The following is a 21164-nucleotide window of genomic DNA, read 5'->3' on the forward strand; positions in this document are numbered from 1 at the left end:
TAAGGACCATGCTGAAATTTTGTTAGACTAAATAAAGTCTATAGGTCATTTTACTGAGAATTGCGGTTCAGTTAAAATCTTATAACTGTGTAGTTGATTGAAAAGATTATTAAACATTGTGATTATAATTGATTATAAAACATTATTAAACCTAGGTGCAGTGGTGCATGTCTGTAGACTCATCATTCAGGAGGCTGACGTAGAAGGATCTGGAACCAAGGAATTCCAGGCCTACCTGGATGATGTAGTGAGACCCCTGAGTCAAAAAAGAAAAAAAAAATCTTTTTTACTTTCATTTTAGAAATGATTTATAGTGTTTATAAGAGCATTTTCAGGGCTTTGGGTTGTGGCTCAGTGGTAAAGAGCTTGTCTAGCATGTGTGAGGCCCTGGGTTCAATCCTTAGCACCACATAAAAATAAATAAAATAAAGATATTGTGTCCAACTACAACTAAAAAATAAAAAAAGAGAAAAAAAAATAAATTAAAAAAATAAAAGAGCATTTTCATCTATAAAATTTCATTTTGTTCTCATAACAAGCCTTTGAGCCAAGTAAAAAATGTTATTTCATTATATTAAAATACTCATGGACTGACTTATTAAAAACAAGGAGTAGACTCCAGTTACTTATGAGTACGTTCTGTATGCTTTTTGTTATATTATCCCTAACTATAGGGATTTCTTTTTTTTTAATTTTTAAATTTTATTTTTTAAATTTTATTTTTTTTAAATACACGACAATGGAATGCATTACAATTCTTATTATACATATAGAGCACAATTTTTCATATCTTTGTATATACAGTATGTTCATGCCAATTTATGTCTTTAGACATATACTTTTTTGCATTACAATTCTTATTATACATAATACCACAAATTTTCATATCTCTTTATATAAAGTATGTTGGCACCCAGTTCGTGTTTTTATACATATAAAGTTTGGATAATGATGTCCATCACATTCCATCATCCTTGCTAATCCCCTGCCCCCTCCTTTTCCTTCCCACCCACCCCTCTTCCCTATCTAGAATTCATCTATTCCTCCCATGCTCCCGCTCCTTACCCCACTATGAGTCAGCCTCCTTATATCAGAGAAAACATTCAGCATTTGTTTTTTGGGGATTGGATAACTTCACTTAGCATTATCTTCTCCAACGCCATCCATTTACCTGCAATGATTTTATTCTCTTTTAATGCTGAGTAAAATTCCATTGTGTCTATATGACACATTTTTTTTTATCCATTCATCCACTGAAGGTCATCTAGGTTGACTCCACAGTTTAGCTATTGTGAATTGTGCTGATATAAACATTGATGTGGCTGTGTCCTTGTAGTATGCTGTTTTAAGTCCTTTGGGGCTAGAATGAGGAGAGGGATTGCTGGGTCAAATGGTGGTTCCATTCCCAGATTTCCAAGGAATCTCCCTACTGCTTTCCATATTGGCTGCACCAATTTGCAGTCCCACCAGCAATGTTTGAGTGTGGCTTTTCCCCCACATCCTCACCAACACTTATTGTTGTTTGTCTTCATAATAGCTGCCATTCTGACTGGAGTGAGATGCTATCTTAGAGTAGTTTTGATTTGCGTTTCTGTAATTGTTAGAGATGATGAACATTTGTTGATTGATTGTATATCTTCTTCTCACCGAGAAGTGTCTGTTCAGGTCCTTGGCCCATTTGTTGATTGGGTTATTTGGGTTTTTTTGGTGATTAGCTTTTTTGAGTTCTTTATTACTCTAGAGATTAGTGGTCTATCTGATGTGTGAGGAGTAAAAATTTGTTCCCAGGATGTAGGTTCTCTGTTCACCTCACAGATTGTTTCTTTTGCTGAGAAGAAACTTTTAGTTTGATTCTATCCCATTTATTGATTCTTGTTTTTAATTCTTGTGCTAGGAACTGAGATTGGGGCTCAGCAGTAGAGCGCTCAACTAGTATGTGTGAGGCCCTGGGTTTGATCCTCAGCACCACATAAAAATAAAGATATTTTGTCCAATTATAACTAAGAAATTAAAAAAAAAAATTATTGTGGTATAGGAGTCTTATTAAGGAAGTTGGGGCCTAATTGCACCTGATGAAAATTAGGGCCTACTTTTTCTTCTATTAGACTACAGAGTCTCTGGTTTAATTCCTAGGTACTTGATCCATTGTGAGTTAAGTTTTTGTGCATGGTGAGAGTTAGGGGTTTAATTTCATTTTGTTGCATATGGATTTCCAATTTTCCAGAACCATTTGTTGAAGATGCTATCTTTTATCCAGTGCATGTTTTTGGCACCTTTGTCTAATATAAGATAATTGTAATTTTGTGGGTTAGTCTCTGTATTCTCTATTCTGTACCATTGGTTTACCAGTCTGTTTTGGTGCCAATACCACGCTGTTTTTGTTACTATTTCTCTGTAGTGTAGTTTAATATAAAGATAATATAGTACCTACCCTCCCTGGTTGCCAGCGATGCCACCTGCTCCACTCTTCCTGCTAAGGATTGTTTAGCTATTCTGGGTCTCTTAATTTATAGATGAATTTCGTGATTGCTTTTTCTATTTCTATGAGGAATGCCATTGGGATTTTTTATCAGAATTGAATTAAATCTGTATAGTGCTTTTGGTAATATGGTCATTTTGATAATATTAATTCTACCTATCCAAAAGCAAGCTAGATCTTTCCATCTTCTAAGGTCTTCTTTGATTTCTCTCTTTAGGGTTCTGTAGTTTTCATTGTATAGCTCTTTCACCTCTTTCGTTAACTTGATTCCCAAGTATTTTTTTTTTTTTTTTTTTTTTGAGGCTATTATAAATGGGGTAGTTTTCCTCATTTTCTTCTCAGAGGATTTGTCACTAATATACAGAAATGCCTTTGATTTATGGGTGTTGATTTTGTATCCTGCTACTTCGCTAACTTCATTTACTAGTTACAGAAGTTTCTGGTGGAGTTTTTTGGGTCTTCTAAGTATAGAATCATATTGTCAGCAAAATAGTACTAATTTAGGTATTTCTTAAAAAAAATTAAGGCATTATGAATATTTTTTTAATCATCATTCCATTCACCCTAGTCAGTTGGTGACATTTTGTTCCCCTTAGGACTGTTGATTCATTTCCATGTTCATTCTGCACTCAACTGATCATTTTTTATGAAATTCCACATTGCCATTGTTGTTTTCGTTTGAAATAATGACATTGGAAAAAAAATAAAATAATAAACTAACAAAAAAATAGAATGACATTGAGAGTATCTTTTTGCATTTTAAATTAAACTTAAGGATTCATTCTGCAAGCTATTCAGTTTTAGAAAACACTGTTTTTAGGATTTATCCTGAATTGTTCTTTTTTAGTTCTTCAGAATCTATGATAACTTTAAAAATGATTAAAATAGAGGTAATAGTAAGGACTCATCAGGTACTGTTATAAATGCTTTATATATTAAGTCAGTCTCACAACAACCAGTGAGGGTAGGTACTATTACCTTTATATTAAAACGAATCACAAAGAGGTCAACTTGGTTGCCTGCGTCACAATAACTAGGGGAAGAGTTGATGTTTACAAGACCAAAAGTCATGCTCTAAACTACTGTGTTCAGCCACCTCTTGTCTGGTGAGCCTGTTGTCTTTGTCATTCTATCTAAATAGCATTTTTTCCCTATAACTGGGGTAATTAACATCCTTGTACAATTTAATCCTATGTATGTCAGCTCTTAATTCTAATTTATTACTCTTTTTACGACTTTTAAATTAAAAAACATTTATTGACTGCTTACTCTGAGAACCTGGAGTTAGCAGCATTTGAAATCTTGGTCCAGGGGAGTTTGTGATGTTTTCAAAAGATAATAGTTTCTGAGCCTTGATGGATGCATATTTTCGAGGCCAAAAGAAAAAACCCATTTCAAGTGCAGGGATTACCATGTTCACTGGTCAGAGGTAAGTTCATTTGACTACACATACAGATATTTTCTGTATACTACAGGGAATCATTGGAGAATTTTAACATAGAAGTAACAATAGATTCATTCAAAAAAGCCCATCTTGAAGAACTGGTCCTTTTAAAAGGAATAGAAGGACTTGATGAAGAGATAGTGGTTATGGAGCTGTTGCATGGAGTAAGCTAGAACTGGAGAGTATCCTAACATAGGCCCTCCACTGGGGATAAGAAATAGATGTAAAATGTACTTAAGAGACAAAACGAGAGTGCTTCTATTGGATGTGTGAGATGAGGAAGGAAATGGGTCTTCCCCAGGGAATTTCAGTACCTTTGGAAATCTGTAGGGTTGTTGTTTGGTAGTCACAGTGACCAAGGGTTTGTACTGGCATCATAGGGGTGCTAAATGGCCTACAATGCATGGAACATTTCCTCACTATCAGAAATTGTCTTTCTTTTTTTTTTTTTTTTTTTTGTAATTTTTAAAAAATATTTATTTATTTTTTAGTTGTGCACAATACCTTTATTTTGTTTATTTTTTATGTGGTGCTGAGGATGGAACCCAGGGCCTTGCACTTGCTAGGCGAGAGTTCTACCACTGAGCCACAACCCCAGCCCCAGAAATTGTTTTTCATTGAGAAACATTGTGGGGTGTTATGACATTCACTGAGAGTGAAAGGAATAGCAGTTCTAAGGAGGTAAGAAATGAGTTAATTTTTAGCCCTGCTGAATTTGAGTTGTTTTAAGTACCCAGTTGAAGATGACTTGAGATAGGTAGCTATGAGTTTTTCAGAACTTGGAAGATTTTTCTAATTTAGTGATCATTAGAGGTGGTTGAGTATACAACATGAAAAAAGGTATAGGTTTGAAGATCTGCTGAAGGAAGCAGAAGTCGTTATTATTAACACACACCTTACAGAATGCCAGCATTAGTTAATAAGTGAATGAAGGAAGATAAACCAGTAAAAGAGAATGAGAAGGCCTAAGATTACAGAGAAAAATTGATAGAGTACTGTCATCAAAGCTGAAGGAAGTGACAATTCTATTCAGCCAATGTGCTCAGTTCTATCAAATATGGCTGACAAATAAATTAAGAACATAAAAAATACTTAATTTGAGGACTGGGGCTATAGCTCAGTGGTAGAGTGCTTGCCCCTCAGATGTGAGGCACTGGATTTGATCCTCAGCACCACATATAAATAAAGATATTGTGTTCATCTACAAAAAAAAAAAAATTAAAAAAATAAAATACTTAATTTGGCAACCAGAATTATCTGATGACTGAATTTTGTAAGGTGAGCAACAAAGATAGATACTAGTTACTAGTATTAAAGAGTGTGTGGGAGGTGAAGCAGTGGGACACTAAATGTAGACCACAATAATTTCTTCTCTTTTGCAACCTGAGCTTTCATATACCATACATATGTACTCTTTAACTTGTCAGATTCTTTCTTTAGTGTGATCAGCTGACAAATAGGCATTTATACATGTCTTATGGTTGTAGGTATTTGAGTATTTTACTGTCATCCTTGTTTTATAAAAATTATTTGAAAATGGAGAAAACTACCAACACTAGTCTTAGTTTTCATAAATTTAATGCATTTGAAGCGAAGTGAAATCAAGTACATTAATAACAGCAAATCTTGGTTTCATTTGAATATTTACTGTGCTTAAGCCAGACCACTCTGTCGAGTTAGTGAAGGACAGAATTAAACAACCTGGAAGGAATATTGAGTATAGAACTTTTAAAGACTACAAAGACTAAAAGGAGGTACAATTAGGAATTGATAATATTTTTTAGTACTCTTAAAACTGGAGGATCTGAGTGAAGGTGTAGTGGCGTACACCTGTAATTCCAGTGGCTCAGGAGACTGAGGCAGGAGGATCAAGAGTTCAAAGCCAGACTCAGCAAAAGTAAGGCTCTAATCAATTCAGTGAGACCCTGTCTCTAAATAAAATTCAAAATAGTGCTAGGGATGTGGCTCAGTGATTGAGTGACCCTGAGTTCAGTCTCTGTTACCAAAAAACCCCCCAAAGAAACCAAAATTGGAGGATCTGATTTTGACTTTCATACATGGTTTTAGAAACAAATTATGTATAAAAGTAGAATACCACATCTACTATTTCAGGATATCTGTGAAGGGAAGAAGTAATATGGTAGGTAGTAAAGGGGATAAGAGGTCCAAGGAATATTTTTAAAAGATAGGTGATCTCTAAGCCTGTTTTTCTGTGGAGTGAGAAAAGCCAGAGGAACAGCAAGTTCCAAGTATAGAGAGGCCAGCTAGCTAATCAATATATAAGATTCCTTAAAAAGTGAAGATGCTGGTCTGGGCTTGTGGTGCAGTGGTAGAGCGCTCACCTAGCACATGTGAGGCCCTGGGTTCGATCCTCAGCACCACATATAAATAAATAAATAAGTTAAATAAAGGTATTGTGTCCAACTACAACTAAAAAATAAATATTAAAAAAAAAGTGAAGATGCTAACAGAGCAGGAATAAACAGATGAAAGGCGTCTTGAATAGAAAAGAAGAGGAGGTACGAGGTACCTTTACTATTGAGTTTGAGGGGAAATGATAGATTTAAGGTTTAAAAAAGTATTCATTTGTTTGTAAAACCATGAAATGTTTGTTCATTTAGCAGTTTCTTTCTTTTTTTTTTTGTACCAGGGATTGAACCCAGGGGCACTCAAATACTGAGAGCCACATCCCCAGCCCTTTCAGTTTTTTATTTAGAGAGAGGGCCTTACTAAGTTGCTGAGGCTGGCTTTGAACTCTCAATCTTCCCGCCTCAGCCTCCTGAGCCACTGGATAACAGGCGTGTTCTACCGCACCCAGCTCATTCAGCAGTTTCTGAATGCCTGCTCTTTGTTGCAGTCTGTCAATTTGGGGATGTGTTTCACCTGTCCTTGCAGAAGTCAAGACCTGGTTAGATGGGAGATTAAAAGGAATAAAAAGATGGGAGGGGTGTGTGTGTGTGGGTGCTGGTGTTTGAATCCAGAGCCTTATTCATGCTAATCTTGTCTTTTGCCATTGAGCAATACCCCCATTTCAAGGTGACTTGCTTGCTTTTGTTTTCTCTTTCTCTCTTTGGCAGTACTGAGGATAGAACTCAGTGCCTCATGTACGCTAGACAAGCACTGTGCCACAGAGCTACATCCCCAGTCCTATAGATGGCCATTTTTAGTAGGTAGAACAGTGGACACCTTGCTAAAGTTATATGATATTAATTTGGTGGCATCAGTGTTGAAATGGTGTTTTTGTCAAGGAGAAATGAAGATTGTACTCATTCAGGATTATAATTTTGGAGAGCAGTTGTGTCCTGAAAGACAAAGGAAAGGTTAAGAGGATTATATAGAAAGAGTATGGTTGAAATAAAGTACCATGGAAAGTGAATAAAGGAAGGGATCTTGAGACTGAAGAAAAACTATAATGTTAAAAGGGAAAAAGAGCAAGAGATCAGCAGTGACTTAGAATATATGTGAAATATTGGTTTGTTTGTTTTTTTAAAAGAGAGAGAGTTTTATTATTTATTTTTTAGTTTTCCGCAGACACAACATCTTTGTTTGTGGAGCTGAGGATCGAACCCGGGTCGCACGCATGCCAGGCAAGCCACGCTACCGCTTGAGCCACATTCCTAGCCCCTGAAATATTGGTGTTTAAAGCTTAGGAGTCAGAATAATTTGAGTAGTATGTTAGCTTGTCATTGCTGTGAACAAAATATCTAACAAAACAATTTAGAGTAGGCTTAGAGTTTCAGAGGTTTTAGTTCATGATTGACTGGTTCCAAGGTAGAAACATCATGGCAGAAGGGTATGGGTGTCCAGTGGTGGGATGGGAAAAGGGCCTGAGATAAAATGAAGTCTCCAAGGGCACATCCCTAGTGACCTACGTCCTCCAACTGTGCCCTACCTGCCTACAGTTAACACTACACCCCAGTTATCCAGCTGTTAGTAGATCCACTTATGAGGTCAGAACCCTCATAATCTAATCACCACCCAAAATTCCTATCTCTGGACATTGCTGTGTTGGGGATCAAGTGTTCATTCAACCCACGAGACACTGGGTAATATTCCAGATCCAACCATACATTCTTCCCCTTGTCTCCAGAGGCCCACATTTGTCTGACAAGGCAAAATGCATTCTGTCCCATGAATCTCTGCAGTCAATTCTACCTTTTCTTAAAAAATCCAGGTTTTGTGTCTATTCTTTCAAGTTACATACTTCCAGCATACAATGGCATAGAGTAAATATTCCCATTCCAAAAGGGAAGACTAGGGGTACAGAAAGGATAGGTCCAAAAGCAAGATGGAAACCAAGCAAGACAAGCATAAGTCTTTTTTTTTAGATCCATGTCTGATATCCAGGGTTATATGTATGTGGCCAGATATGGGCCCTGGTGGTCTTGCTGGTTGCAGCCCACATGGCACCTCTCTTGGGCTGGCTCCACTCATTCACTGCAGTGTTCCTTGGTAGATATTCCATGTTTCTGGTGTCTCTAACTTAGGGTATCTAATGCAGCTTTGGCTTCACTTGGACAGAATCAGACATCACCCTCTCAGGGACTGCTTGCAGATATTTCCAGCCCCAACACACACTGCTTGGTCTCCCAAGCCTTCCTTCTTTCATGAAACTAAAACTCCAGGATTTTGCATTCCTGCAAAACCAGCACCATGTGGACAATGCCAAAGTCTGCCAACAGCTATAGAATAGCTGGACACTGTAGCAGCCTCTACCAGGGTAGCTGAGCACAGTTAAATGAACCCTGGGGAAACAACTTTCTAGTTAGCCCTCTGTGAGCAGGATGTTCCAGCTCTCCTCTGAAAGCAACATCTTTCAAATGAGCCTCTCATGGGTGAGGTCTTACCAATTCTGGAGATGCCTCAAAAAGCATCTTTCCTGTTGTCTCTGTAAATACTTGTTTGTTTTTAATTGTGCTAATATCTCAAGCAAACACAGATTGCTTGGCCCTAATTTTTCACACTTACAAAAGTTTTTAAAAAGTTGTGTAAATTTAGTTTGGCCAAAATTTGGCAATACTGCCAATTTTCCAAATGTTTCTGCTCTTTTTGTTTATGGTTTCTCAACAGTGAACCTAACTAAAAGCCACATGTACTACCACTTGACTGCTATGCTGTTTCGAAATTTATTCTGCTAGATTAGTTTGCTACTTTTAATTTTGCCTCACCCCAGGTCTCAGGGAATAAAATGTAAACAAGTTCTTTGCTTGAATGTAACACATGTAGCCTCTAGTTATTTTCCATATGAAATCTTTTAAACATAGTCTTTACTGTCCATGTTCTTGTTGGCATTTTTGTCTTCTGAGCTCACACCTGAATGATCCATTAAACTCTCTTTACAGCATTCTAAGGGTTTTCTAGCCTGCATTTTTAAACTTTTCCAAAATCCTGCAAACCAGTTTCAGAGGTTTCTGAACAATGTGGTCAGGTATAATCACAGGAATGACTCCATTCCTGGTACCAATTTTCAGTTTTAGGTTTTCATGTAACAAAATACCTAACAATAAGGACTTGAAAAGGGGAAAGATTTATTTTGGATCACAGGTTTCAGAGTTTTGGGTCCTTGACCAACCAGCCCCAAGGCAGAAACATCATGGCAAAAGGGTGTTGCAGAAAAAATGCTGCTTAGTTCATGGCATCCAGGGAAGAGGTGGGACACACCAGGACATGATAAAAGTCTCCAAAGTATATGCCTTGATGACCTGTCTTTTCCAACCATGCTTTACCTGCCCACCACCTTCCAGTAGTCTGTTCACCAGTTAGTGCATTTATTTGCTGATAAGGCCAGAACCCTCATGATCCAATCATTTCTCCAAAACTTTACTTTCTGAACTTTGCTGCTTTGGGGACCAAGCTTCTGACACACAGACCTTGAGGGACATTCCAGACCCAAATCATAACAAGTGGCATAATGGTTAAAGTTCCAGGATATTTTACTTAAAATTTTTATTAACATGAAATATTGTTTATTGTTATGGGATTCAATGTGTTATTTCAATATATGCATAATGGTGTAAAACTGATCAAATTGGGGTAATTCGTATTTCTATCTCTTTTTTTAATATTTGGAGGTTTGAATTACTTCTAGATCTTCACAAAGTATATAATAAGTCAGTGTGAACAGTAGTTGTCTTATTGAACTGTGGAATACCAGAACTCCTTCTGTGTTTTGGTACATTTATTCAATCTCTGTCTATCCCCCAGCCTTTAGTAATTATTATTCTGAATTCAAGTTTAACTTCCACATGTGAGAGAGAACATGCACTTCTGTATCTTATTTTACATAATGTAATATCCTCCAATTCCATCCATTTTGCTGCAAATGGCAGGACTTCATTCTTTATGTCTGAGTAATATTTCATTGTGTGTATATAGCATACTTTGTTTATTCATCCATTGATGTGTGCCTCTGCTAATTCTGTATCTTGGCTATTGTGAATAGTGCTGCAGTAAACATGGGGAGTAGATAATCTCTTTAATATGCTAATTTCACTTCCTTTGGATATATACCCAGAAGTGGTATAGCTGGATGTATAGTAGACCTGATTTTAGTTTTTTGAGAAACTTCTATACTCTTCAAATTGATGCACTAATTTATATTACATTCCACCAATAGTTTAAGAGAACAGTTCCCTTTTCTCTGCATTCTTGCCAGCAATTGTGACTTTTTGCGGGGGGGGGGGGGTGTAGATGGATATAAATATCTTAATTATTTAGTTTTATGTGGCTAGGGATTTAATCCAGTGTCTCACATGAGTTAGGCAAGCATTCTACCAGTGAGCTACAACCCCAGCCCCATGACTTTTTTTAATAGTAGCTATTTTAACTAGAGTAACATGATAATTCATTATGATTTTGATTTGCATTTCCCTAATTGCTAAGGATAAGGAGCATTTTTTCCACATATTTCTTGGTTGTTTGTATTTGTCCTTTTGAGAGATACTTGGTCGGGTCATTTATTCATTTTTTTCTTTATTATTGAGGGTTTTTTTTTTTTTTTTTGTTACCAGGGGCACTTAACCTCTGAGCCATATTCCCAGCCCTTTTTATATTTTATTTAGAGATAGGGTCCCACTGTGTTGCTTAAGGGCCTTGCTTAGTTGCTGAGGCTGGTTTTGAACTTGTGATCCTCCTGCCTCAGCCTCCTGAGTTGCTGGGATTACAGGCATGCGCCATTGTGCCCAGCGTTTGAGTTCTTTTTTGCATTCTGGGAGTAGTCATTTGTCACATGAATAGTTTGCAGATATTTTCTCCCATTCTTTTGGTTATCTCCTCACTCTTTCCTTTTCTATGCAGAAGCTTTTTGGTTTGACAAAATTCATTTATCTGTTTTTGCTTTTATTTTCTGTGCTTTTGGGGTCTTAATCTAGAAAAAGTCATTTCCTGTGTGGATGTTTTGAAGTGTTTCTTCTTTTTCTTAGTAGTTTCATCATTATGCAGGTCATCTGTTTAGGTTTTTGATCCATTTTTGAGTTCACTTTTGCATATGGCAACAAATAGGAGATATATTTTAGTCTTCTGCATATGGATATCTAGTTGTCCCAGCACTATGCATTGAAGAGGCTGCCGTTTCTCCATTGTCGTCTTTGGCAAGAACCAGTTGACTGTAGATGCAGGGGGTTATTTCTGGGATTTCTGTTCTGTCCAATAATCTGTGTGTCTGTTTTAAGCCAATACCATGATGTTTTTGATTACTATACTTTATCAGATATTATGAAACCTACAGCTTCTCTTTCTCTCTTTCTTCCTTTCCTTCCCTCTCTTCCCTTCCCTCCCCTCCCTCCCCCTCTCTCTTTCTTTCTTTCTTTTTTTTTTTTGTTTTACTGAGTCCAAGAGGCTTCTCTGATTTATATCTCCAGCACCCACCCACCTTTTCTTGTAGACAGTGTCTTGCTCAAGTTACCCCAGCTGGCCTCAAGCTTGCAATCCTCCTGCCTCATCCTTCCAAGTAGCTGGGATTATAAACATGTGCCATCATTCCTGGCTTCAGCTTTATTCTTTTTGTTAAGGATTGCTCTGGCTACTTATTCTTTTTTTTTTTTTTTTTTTTCCTTTTCCCGGTACTTGGGATTGAATTCCGAGCCTTATGCATACTAGGCAAGAGCTCTGTCATGTATCGTTGGCCGTTATTTGAGACCTTTTGTGTTTCCATATGAATAATAGTTTTTTTTTCCCTGTGAAGAATGGCGTTGTTATTTTGATAGGAATTGCATTGAATCCTTAAATTGTTTTAGGTAGCTATGGACATTTTATCAATTCTGTCCACGAACATGGGGTGTTTTACCATTTTTTGACATTTTGGGATTCAGATCTTTGGTTGAATTTAATCCTGTGTATTTTCTTTTATAGCCATTGTGAGAGATTACTTGCTTTCTTAGCATGTTCTTTATTGGCATATTAAAAATGCTGCTGATGTTTGCATGTTGATTAAAGCTCTTACAGTTTAACTGAATTTGTTTGGTTAATTCCAGTCATCTTTTGGCAGCGTATCTTTTAGAGGAACGTTTGCTTTAGGACTAGAGTAGAGGTAGGAACTGTCCTAATAGAGTTAGTGGTCATATGACATTTCACGTGGACATTGAAGACCTTCAGAATGGTGACAGAACATGGGATCAAGAAGGACTGAACCAGTTACCAAAGATGTCAGCAAATGTGGCAGATTTGATTAGGAGCTTGGTAGAAGGATAAAGCTGAGAAGGGATTAAGTGATAGATTTAGTTTTTAGGTATTTCATAAAGCATGAAGGTGAAAGAGTAGTGATTTAGAGGTGGTAGTGGTGATCTAAGAAAAGTGTCCACGTTCTTTTGAGAGGGAAATGCAGCTGTCACTTGAAAGCAATGCTGTAAATTAGGATTTAGATAACACAAGAGGATTGAAGGTGCATTCTCTAAAAAAGTTCAGGATGTAGAGTTTAGTTGTATTGTAATGGGCATTGGAGGGGCACTGGAGGATCAGAAAGGAGGACCTACAGGGACAACAAAAATGTGGGAGGAAAAGGCCAGTTACGGGAATTGGGATAATAGAAAAGATATATTACCAGATAGGTTTGCAGTTTGGATTAATGGCTAGGAATTATAAAGGGGATTAACCAGTCTGAAAATTTAAATGGAATTCTGATAAAAGTTGTTTAGTGTCTTCTTGAGTTCCTACAAGGATAGAAGGGGGATTAGCAGAGATGATGACGTAGCTATATAGATATGATAATCAAGCTTTAGCATATCTTGGTCAAATCACTAAGGAGTATTTGAGTGGAGTGGAATTATTAACATAGACTATTACTGTTTCTGGAGAGATTTTCCTTCAGGTTGGCTTTATTCTCTTAACTCTTGGGGAAATGGTTGTTTAATCAGTTAACTGTTAATTATCCTAGTTTCAGTTTCTCTTCATATGATAGAGAAAATTCTGTATCATTAGAGAGATGTTGAATACCTCCCCCTTCTAGCATTCTAAGAAATCTCATAAGAGACAGTGAGATTAGATTAATTCTATACAATTTTTTTTTTAAAGATATTGGGAATCAAACCTAGGACCTCACTCATGCTAAATTCACAGCTTCTTTTTTTCGTATTTTGTGACAGAGTTTTTCACTAAGCTGCCTAGATGGTCTCCAACTTGCAGTCTTTCTGCCTCAGCTTCCCTAGTAGCTCAGATTGTGGGTGTGCATTTTCCTAATCTCTTTTGTGTCCCCAGATTGTGTTCTGGACATATAAATTTGCTCATAAAAGCTAGATTACTTTCTGTCTTAATTCCTTGAAAGAGATTAGCTCATGCTGTCATATAACAGATGTAGTTATCATGTTGGTAGTATTGCTTCAGTTGTCTCTGCTCTGAGACCAAGTGTCCCTTCATATAGTATATGTATGTGTGTGTATATACGTATGTATTAATTATTGGTTTTTATTTTACTTACCTGCAGTTTTAGGAATGAAACTGAGAGCTTCATATAAGCACTCTGTCACTGAGCTACATTCCCAGCCTATATCAGTATTCTTAATGGTCTCTTTGTGGTCAGGACCAATTTGGAGTGGGAGATTTTTAGGATTGTGAGTAGTAGTCCTTTGCATTCCATCCTATAGTTGTATATCATTGATTCCCAGTTGTGGACAAATTTGCCTTTCAAGGAATCTTTGTCAATATCTGGAAACATTTTTTGTTGTCTCCACTGGGTATAGAGTGAGACTGCTACTGGCATTGAGTGGGTAGAGACCAGGGATTCTACTGAAAATCCTACATTGCATAAGACAACCCCCAACAAAGAATTATCTTGCTCAAAATGTTTAAATTGCCTTGGTGTACATTAACTAACATCTGAATACTTAGTGACTAGTTATGGGCTGAACTACATGATCTAATTTAAACTGTAGGACAGTTCTGTGAGGTAAGTGGTAAAGTGTTATCACTTTATTTTGAAGGAAGGCCTTGAAGGACTATTCATCATGAGAAAACAGGGTACAAACTTTAGGAAATTTTTAGTACATAAGTATTTAGGATACAAGTGTGGCTTTTTTTTTTTTTTTTTGGTTTGTTTTTTTAAAAGGCTTTCTTTAGTTCTTATTCTTTTGCAGGGACAAATATTTATAGAATATTTATGGAAGTACATAATTTATTTTTAATCTTACAGATCTAGAAATGGCCATTGCCTACTGGAACTTAGTGCTTAATGGAAGATTTAAATTCTTAGACTTATGGAATAAATTTTTGTTGGTAAGTTCACATTTTCTGTAGTTCCATGTATTTTCTCCATGATTATGCTGTATGTAAAGAGGAATTAACATTTTAAAGCATGATTACTCATTTCAGAGCATGTAAATGGACATAGAATAAGAAATTTTATTATCAGAATTGCATTCTTATATTTAGTGTCATCTGGACTATTTTTTTCTAACTCTTTGTAGTGATATGAATGTTTTTATTTTTCAATAGGAACATCATAAACGATCAATACCAAAAGATACTTGGAATCTTCTTTTAGACTTCAGTACAATGATTGCAGATGACATGTCTAATTACGATGAAGAAGGTAATAAAACTTTTTGCCCCCCCCCCTTTTTTTTTAATTTGCCATCTTTTATGTGGTGGGGGTGTTACTGGGGATTAGACCCAGGGGCACTTTACCACTGATGTAAATTACCTGCCCTTTTGTATTTTTTGTAACAGGGTCTCACTAAATTGCCCCTTTTTTCCTTGACTTTGGAATTTTTCTCTCTCAACCTCCCTGAATCATTGGGATTGTAGGTGTGCCCTGTTTCTAATTTTTTGTTGTTGTTACCGGAGATTAAAACTAGGGGTGCTTAACCACTGAGCCACATCCCCAGTCCTTTTTATTTTTTACAGACAGGGTTTCACAGAGTTGCTTAGGGCCTTGCTTAGTTGCTGAGGCTAGCCTTAAACTTGTGAGCCTCTTGAGCTGCTAGCATTGTAGCATGAGCCACTGTACCCAGCCTCTAATCTCTTTTTATCACATATCCCTGAACTTCCTATCCAGAAGCTGTTTTTCTTAGAGTTGAATTTTCCTCCTGAGCTTTTATTTATTCTCTTTTATTTTTTGGTTTTGGGGCTTCAGAGTGTTCAATTTATCCTATCATATGAAGATATAGTTTTTTGGTTTTTTTTTTAATCTTTTTTAGATGTTGGTGGGCCTTTATTTTGTTCACTTATTGATATGCGGTGCTGAGATTCGAACCCATTGCCTTGCACATGCTAGGCAAGCACTCTATCACTGAGCCACAACCCCAGCTCCCAAGATATAGTTCTCTATCTTTAGTAGTATTCTTTCTTCACTTATCTCTGCTTCAGGACCAGTTTAAAGGCCAAAAGGTCCTGGGCATTAGCCAAGACTGCCACTTCTGAGCTATGCCTCCAACCCCTATGTATGCTATTTTAAATGTATGCAATGCCTTTATTTTCTTTACCATCTATATCATTTGGTTTCTTTAAAATCCAGTGAGTGGGTTAGAGGTGAAGCTCAGTGGTAGAACACTTGCCTAGCATGTGTGAGGCGCCCTGAGTTTGGTCCTCAGCAAAAGAAAAGAAAAAAAGCCAACCAGTATTCGTGTCTGCCAGAAAAACATAAGAAAAGCATGAGTGATTTTCACTTAGATTTTCAATTTGAAGAATATATTCTCTTCTTAATGTGTTTTTATATTTACTCCTATGTATTTTTATTGTTTTCTGCTAGTTTGCAAGCTCTTTAAGTTCATTGATTTTGTCTAATTTGAAATGCAGTTTAGCTATAGGTATTCAGTAAACATTCATTGATTGAGTACTTTTCTGCTATTTCTTCATAAAAATGATGCTGCCATCTACTACCACTATATACACTTTTTTGTTGTTGTTTTAAATTGATTTATTCACACATACTTACCTAATCCCCCTCGAAAATTAACAGGATGGCTTTTTTTTTTTTTTTTTTTTTTTTTTTTTTTGGTGCTGGGGATTGAACCCAGGGCCTTTTGCATGCAAGGCAAACACTTTACCAACTGAGCCATATCCCCAGCCCTAGCAGGATGACTTTTTGAGATTGCTAAATATGGTAGTATTAGAAAAATCTTCTATGGCTGGTCTTGACCTCTTTATAAGTGTCCTGGAACCATTTAAACTAACCAGGGATGATGTCTTCTCTCCATTTTTGTTGTCATGTATTGTCTTCACTGTGTTTAATCTTACATATGCCTGATAATTAGGCTTTCTGTTAGGTTTTATGCAAAACTAGAGACCTTCCTGATTTGGAGATTGGCATGAGGATATGTAGAGATGTGCATATGTGCAATTTAAAATCTTAGTCATTTATTTTCATGAAATAGAATAGATTTTGATACTTGCTGTTAGTTTTCTTTTTAAGAGTGCCACAAAATGCCTGGAAACTTGTTTCTTCCTGCTATGCTCACAGCGCTGGCAGCATGTCATCACTTAATGGCCATCCATTAGGCTGCCAGTTTTGATCAAATTACTTCCGTTGCCAGACTTCAGTGGCCTTCAGGAAACCAGAATGCTGTAGTATTGATTGATTGCCAGAAGAATTATTTTTATCACTTAGGGAGCAACCATATGTTGGAATAACAGATTAAAGAGAATACAAGGAATATTTGGGGTAAAAACTACAAAGCTTGAATTTTGAAAGACTTATTAGTGGTAAAAGATAAGAATGATATAATTTAACTCTTAGGAAGATATTTTTTAAAAAACAAAGGAAGGCTGAGTACAATGTTACATGACTATAATCCAGTAGCTCAGAAGGCTGAGGCAGGAGGATCATTCAAAGCCAGCCTCACAACTCACTGAGTCCCTAAGTAACTCAGCAAGACCTTGTCTATAAACAAAATGTAAGAAAGGGCAGGAGATGTGACCCAATGGTTAAGTGCCCCTGGGTTCAATCTCTAGTACCAAAAAAAAAAAAAAAAAACCCACCAAAGGAATCTATTAAAATATTAGCCTTACTTTGATTTTTCTTTTTTCCCAGGAGCATGGCCTGTTCTCATTGATGACTTTGTGGAATTTGCACGCCCTCAAATTGCTGGGACAAAAAGTACAACAGTGTAGCACTAAAGGAACCTTCTAGAATGTACATAGTCTGTACAATAAATACAACGGAAAATTGCACAGTCAATTTCTGCTGGCTGGACTGAACTGAAGATCAATCCTCACAATTCAAACTGAGGGTTGAGACAAAACTTTAAGGATACATCTTGGACCATATCGTATTTCATTCTTCTAATGGTGGTTTGGGCTTGTCTTCTAGTCTGGGCCGCTCTAAACATTTATAATTCCAACGTTGTGGATTTCATCTTATATCTGTGGACCATCCTAGTTTATTCTCCCATAAGTCTTAGAAGCTTTATGGTGATTATTTTGAGGTTTCCATTCTCGCATAAAGCACAATGCTGTCTTCATCAGAAAACAGTTTGACATAAGAATTAAACATAATGAACATCACAAACAATTAATAAGAACTTCTTAAATATATGCTTTGGGCTAGTTGCAAAGACTATGCTGATAGCACTTCCAATGAGAGTGATATATTTAAGTGTACTGGATCTGAAATGGTGTTTTGGTTTGGGGGGATATTTTTTTTTTCCTGACAAATCACATGTGTTGTTGATGTGAGTAGAGAATCTGATGAAAGAAACGTCAAAATAACCAACGTGAGAAATTTTTAGGATAACTTGGTGCCTACCTGAAAAATGTGTTTCAGACTCATAATTTCAAAAAGGTTTCACAGATCTAGTCTGCATTTAACTTTACCCATGTTTATATATAATGGTCCTACAGGGAGCTTTTATTTAGAAAATGTCTGCATAATGTTAGATTCCACTCTTATCTACATTATGCGCTACATAATTGGATTTCATTATGCTTTTGAAATGCTTATATGCCTATCAATAAGTTAAACTATTTAATTTGTTTTGAATGTTTTGGATTGCCACACAATACAATATTCTAAATTTAGGCATAAGGGTTTTTTGTTTTTGTTTTTTTCTTTCTGGTCATCGCACTATGGAACACAAATGAAATTCTTTTAATTTATAAAAAGATAGTAGGAATTAAATTTTGGAAATGGTTGTGATGAGCCATGAAGTTCAATCTATATAATATAGGTACTGCTCTTTCAGAAAAGTAGTCCATTTTTGATGACTTCTTATTTTGTTGAAATTGCTTTAACTGCTAATCACTGTGGTTGCCAAATATTTACTTCAGGAGCAAAGATTTTCAAACAAGCATATACTTGATGCAAAATACCAATCTGGCTTCTATTTTTGTAAACTTAGTCTTTTTACTGTTTTTGTTTCACTCAAATTAGTTCAGTTTTCACATCAAAGCAGAATACTCTCTTGTATGCATTTTTTTTTTTTATTACAAGACCCATGAACTGCTTTCCTGCTGAAAGTGCTCATTTCTCTGCTTATTTACTGACATGTGAAGAAGGGTTTATTGGTTTCTTAAACATTTCCGTAAGGCATGTTAAAAATGCTGAACTTCAAACGTTAGATGACTGTGGTCTCTTAATAGGAACAGATATTGCTTGGTATTTCCAGGTACTCTCTAAGGTCTAGTATTAAAAAAGGAATGTATGTATGTACTTCAGAATAGCAGTACGTTTTATGCAGATGTGGAAATGATTTTAAGAAACAATGACATTAAAACTACTTTTTATTTACATGATTTGGAAATTGACTAAAAAGCTTATCCCATAGATATTATATTAATATTCCAATCATAACTTTAATTGAAGAATGTAAGTCTGCAGAAAGAAAAATTATAAAATTTCTGTTCAGGTTACAGGAATTGGTTATTATAAAAGAAAAACAAAAGAAGGAAAAGAATCCTGCTGTTTTCAGTATTTCCTGATTTAATTTTTGTAAATATGAAGAGGAACTTCAATTATGGAAAAATTTTAAATGATACATATATGTGTTTTCTGTCTTAAAGATTCAAGTTTTATTTTCTGTTTTAAAGATTTCAAGTTATGTTATTGTTTTCAGATTGACTAATTCAAGTATGCTGTGTTTTGAAATGAGATCACATTAGCCTTTTTTCCCCCAATATAAATTGTTTTTCATAAAAATCTGATATTGGTTGTGGCCTAGTGCCTTGGATTTAACAGAATTTTCCTTTTAAATGCAAGCCCTCTTCAACAAAATAGTGTTTGTCATCAGTTTGGTACTAAACATTTATAATTACTGTGTAATTATAAACAAAAATACATAAAACTTTGAATATAATTATGTAGCATTAAAGTTAAGGTTGTTCACTATGATGGCATCTTAGAATTAAACAAAACTATTACTAGGGCTGAAAAGAGAAAATTGATTTAATGTGGTGTGATTATTCTGAGGATAAATGGTTACAGGGATATTTTGTACTAAATAATGCTTACACGTATGGTTGTATGTATGTGTGAGTGTGTGCAAGTTTGTGAGAGAGGAAGACACATACACACACAACTTGAATTGCTTTAATTCATAAGTGTTTCAGTCTTCATTCTGGTCAACTCCCCATGCTGATTCTTTGTTTCAAACTGACCCACAGGTACAGTTTCGTTTTTGCCAAATGTCAAAACAGGTACACATTTTAGAATGTAATGCTTTTTTAAAGAGTAAAATGTATAACATTAGAAGTACCCACATATAAAAATACTTGAGAATCAAGATTATCTTTAGTAAATATCATCTGCATATCTCTGTAAATTCAATTGTGTTTCTTACAATCCCTGTCATATTACCAACAGAGGCAATAAAAGCTTCAGTGAAATTGCCATGACTAAATCTTTTCACATATTATTTCAGCGTATTATTTTTGAAAATACTAAAATATACCTGAAAACTTAGGAAGAATAATTACTCATAAAGAGCATTGTAATGGCAAGTTTTGGGGAGAAAAGATATGCCAAGTCTTGTTTACTGCATTTAAAATGTTTACAACTATACTGGGCTGCTTTATTTAATTAACAATACTATAGTTGTGTAATATGGCATTGTAAGTATGTTTTCTTCATTAGACTTTTAAAAAACAGTTTTAATGAGAGAAAGTACATTTATTTAACAAAAATCTGGAAAATCTTTTACATAATATCCTTACTGGGAGAATTCTTATTCCCCTCAGGTTTTAAGTGAAGTGTTATTTATTTTTTATTTGATGATAAGAAGTATGAGTAGTTGTAGCTAGTTTAATGTGCACTTTGCTTAGAGTTTAAAACATGTTACTTTCAAGACTACTTACTGTAGACGTGTAATTTTTGCATATTAATAACAGAAGAAAATTAAAACTAATGAAAAGATTTTTAGAATAAAAAAGAAAAGTAGTACTGGGGATATATTTATTATAGTCAACAAAATATGCCTTTGTAAAACTGAATCAACTTTTAGGAAGAATTAATTTATGTAGTTCTAAATATTAAATTGTATATATTAAATAGGAAATACTTATGACATCTCAGAAATTTCCTTTAATGTTATACTTTTAACAATGATTTATATTGAATAGTTAAATGTTTTAATTCGATTTATCAAATTTGAAAATGTAATGATAAAACACTTTAAAATGTGAATTACAGAATATATATTTTGAATAACTGAGGACACAAAACCTGGATTGTGATTTCTACATAATATGGAAAATAGGGTTCAAATTATGGTTCATTTAATTGGTTGTAAACTTTTAAGTGTACTTATGAACTCCTTATTGCTTCCATTTTTACAATTCCATAGCAATAATTTTTATTTCATAGATTACTTGAAGTTATTT

At 35.4% G+C, this 21164-nt stretch overlaps 1 protein-coding gene and 1 non-coding gene across 9 annotated transcripts in view; one reads left to right on the top strand and one right to left on the bottom strand.

Annotated features, from left to right (window-relative positions):
* Dcun1d1 (defective in cullin neddylation 1 domain containing 1) overlaps window positions 1-20185 on the top strand; it is a 42405-nt gene extending 22220 nt beyond the window's left edge. For all 8 annotated transcript variants that reach the window (XM_076867458.2, XM_076867460.2, XM_076867463.2 and 5 more), the window contains 3 exons: window positions 14545-14627; window positions 14847-14943; window positions 17383-20185. In XM_076867458.2, the coding sequence (XP_076723573.1) occupies window positions 14545-14627; window positions 14847-14943; window positions 17383-17462 (260 nt within the window). In that variant the 3' untranslated portion in view covers window positions 17463-20185. The remainder of the gene's footprint in view (window positions 1-14544; window positions 14628-14846; window positions 14944-17382) is intronic.
* Trnaa-ugc (transfer RNA alanine (anticodon UGC)) lies at window positions 16345-16412 on the bottom strand. The gene has a single exon. It is a non-coding gene; the product is annotated as a tRNA-Ala (tRNA).
* Window positions 20186-21164: the final 979 nt, after the last annotated feature.

This window comes from Callospermophilus lateralis, chromosome 10, assembly GCF_048772815.1.
Source record: "Callospermophilus lateralis isolate mCalLat2 chromosome 10, mCalLat2.hap1, whole genome shotgun sequence".
In the NCBI taxonomy this organism is placed as follows: domain Eukaryota; kingdom Metazoa; phylum Chordata; class Mammalia; order Rodentia; family Sciuridae; genus Callospermophilus; species Callospermophilus lateralis.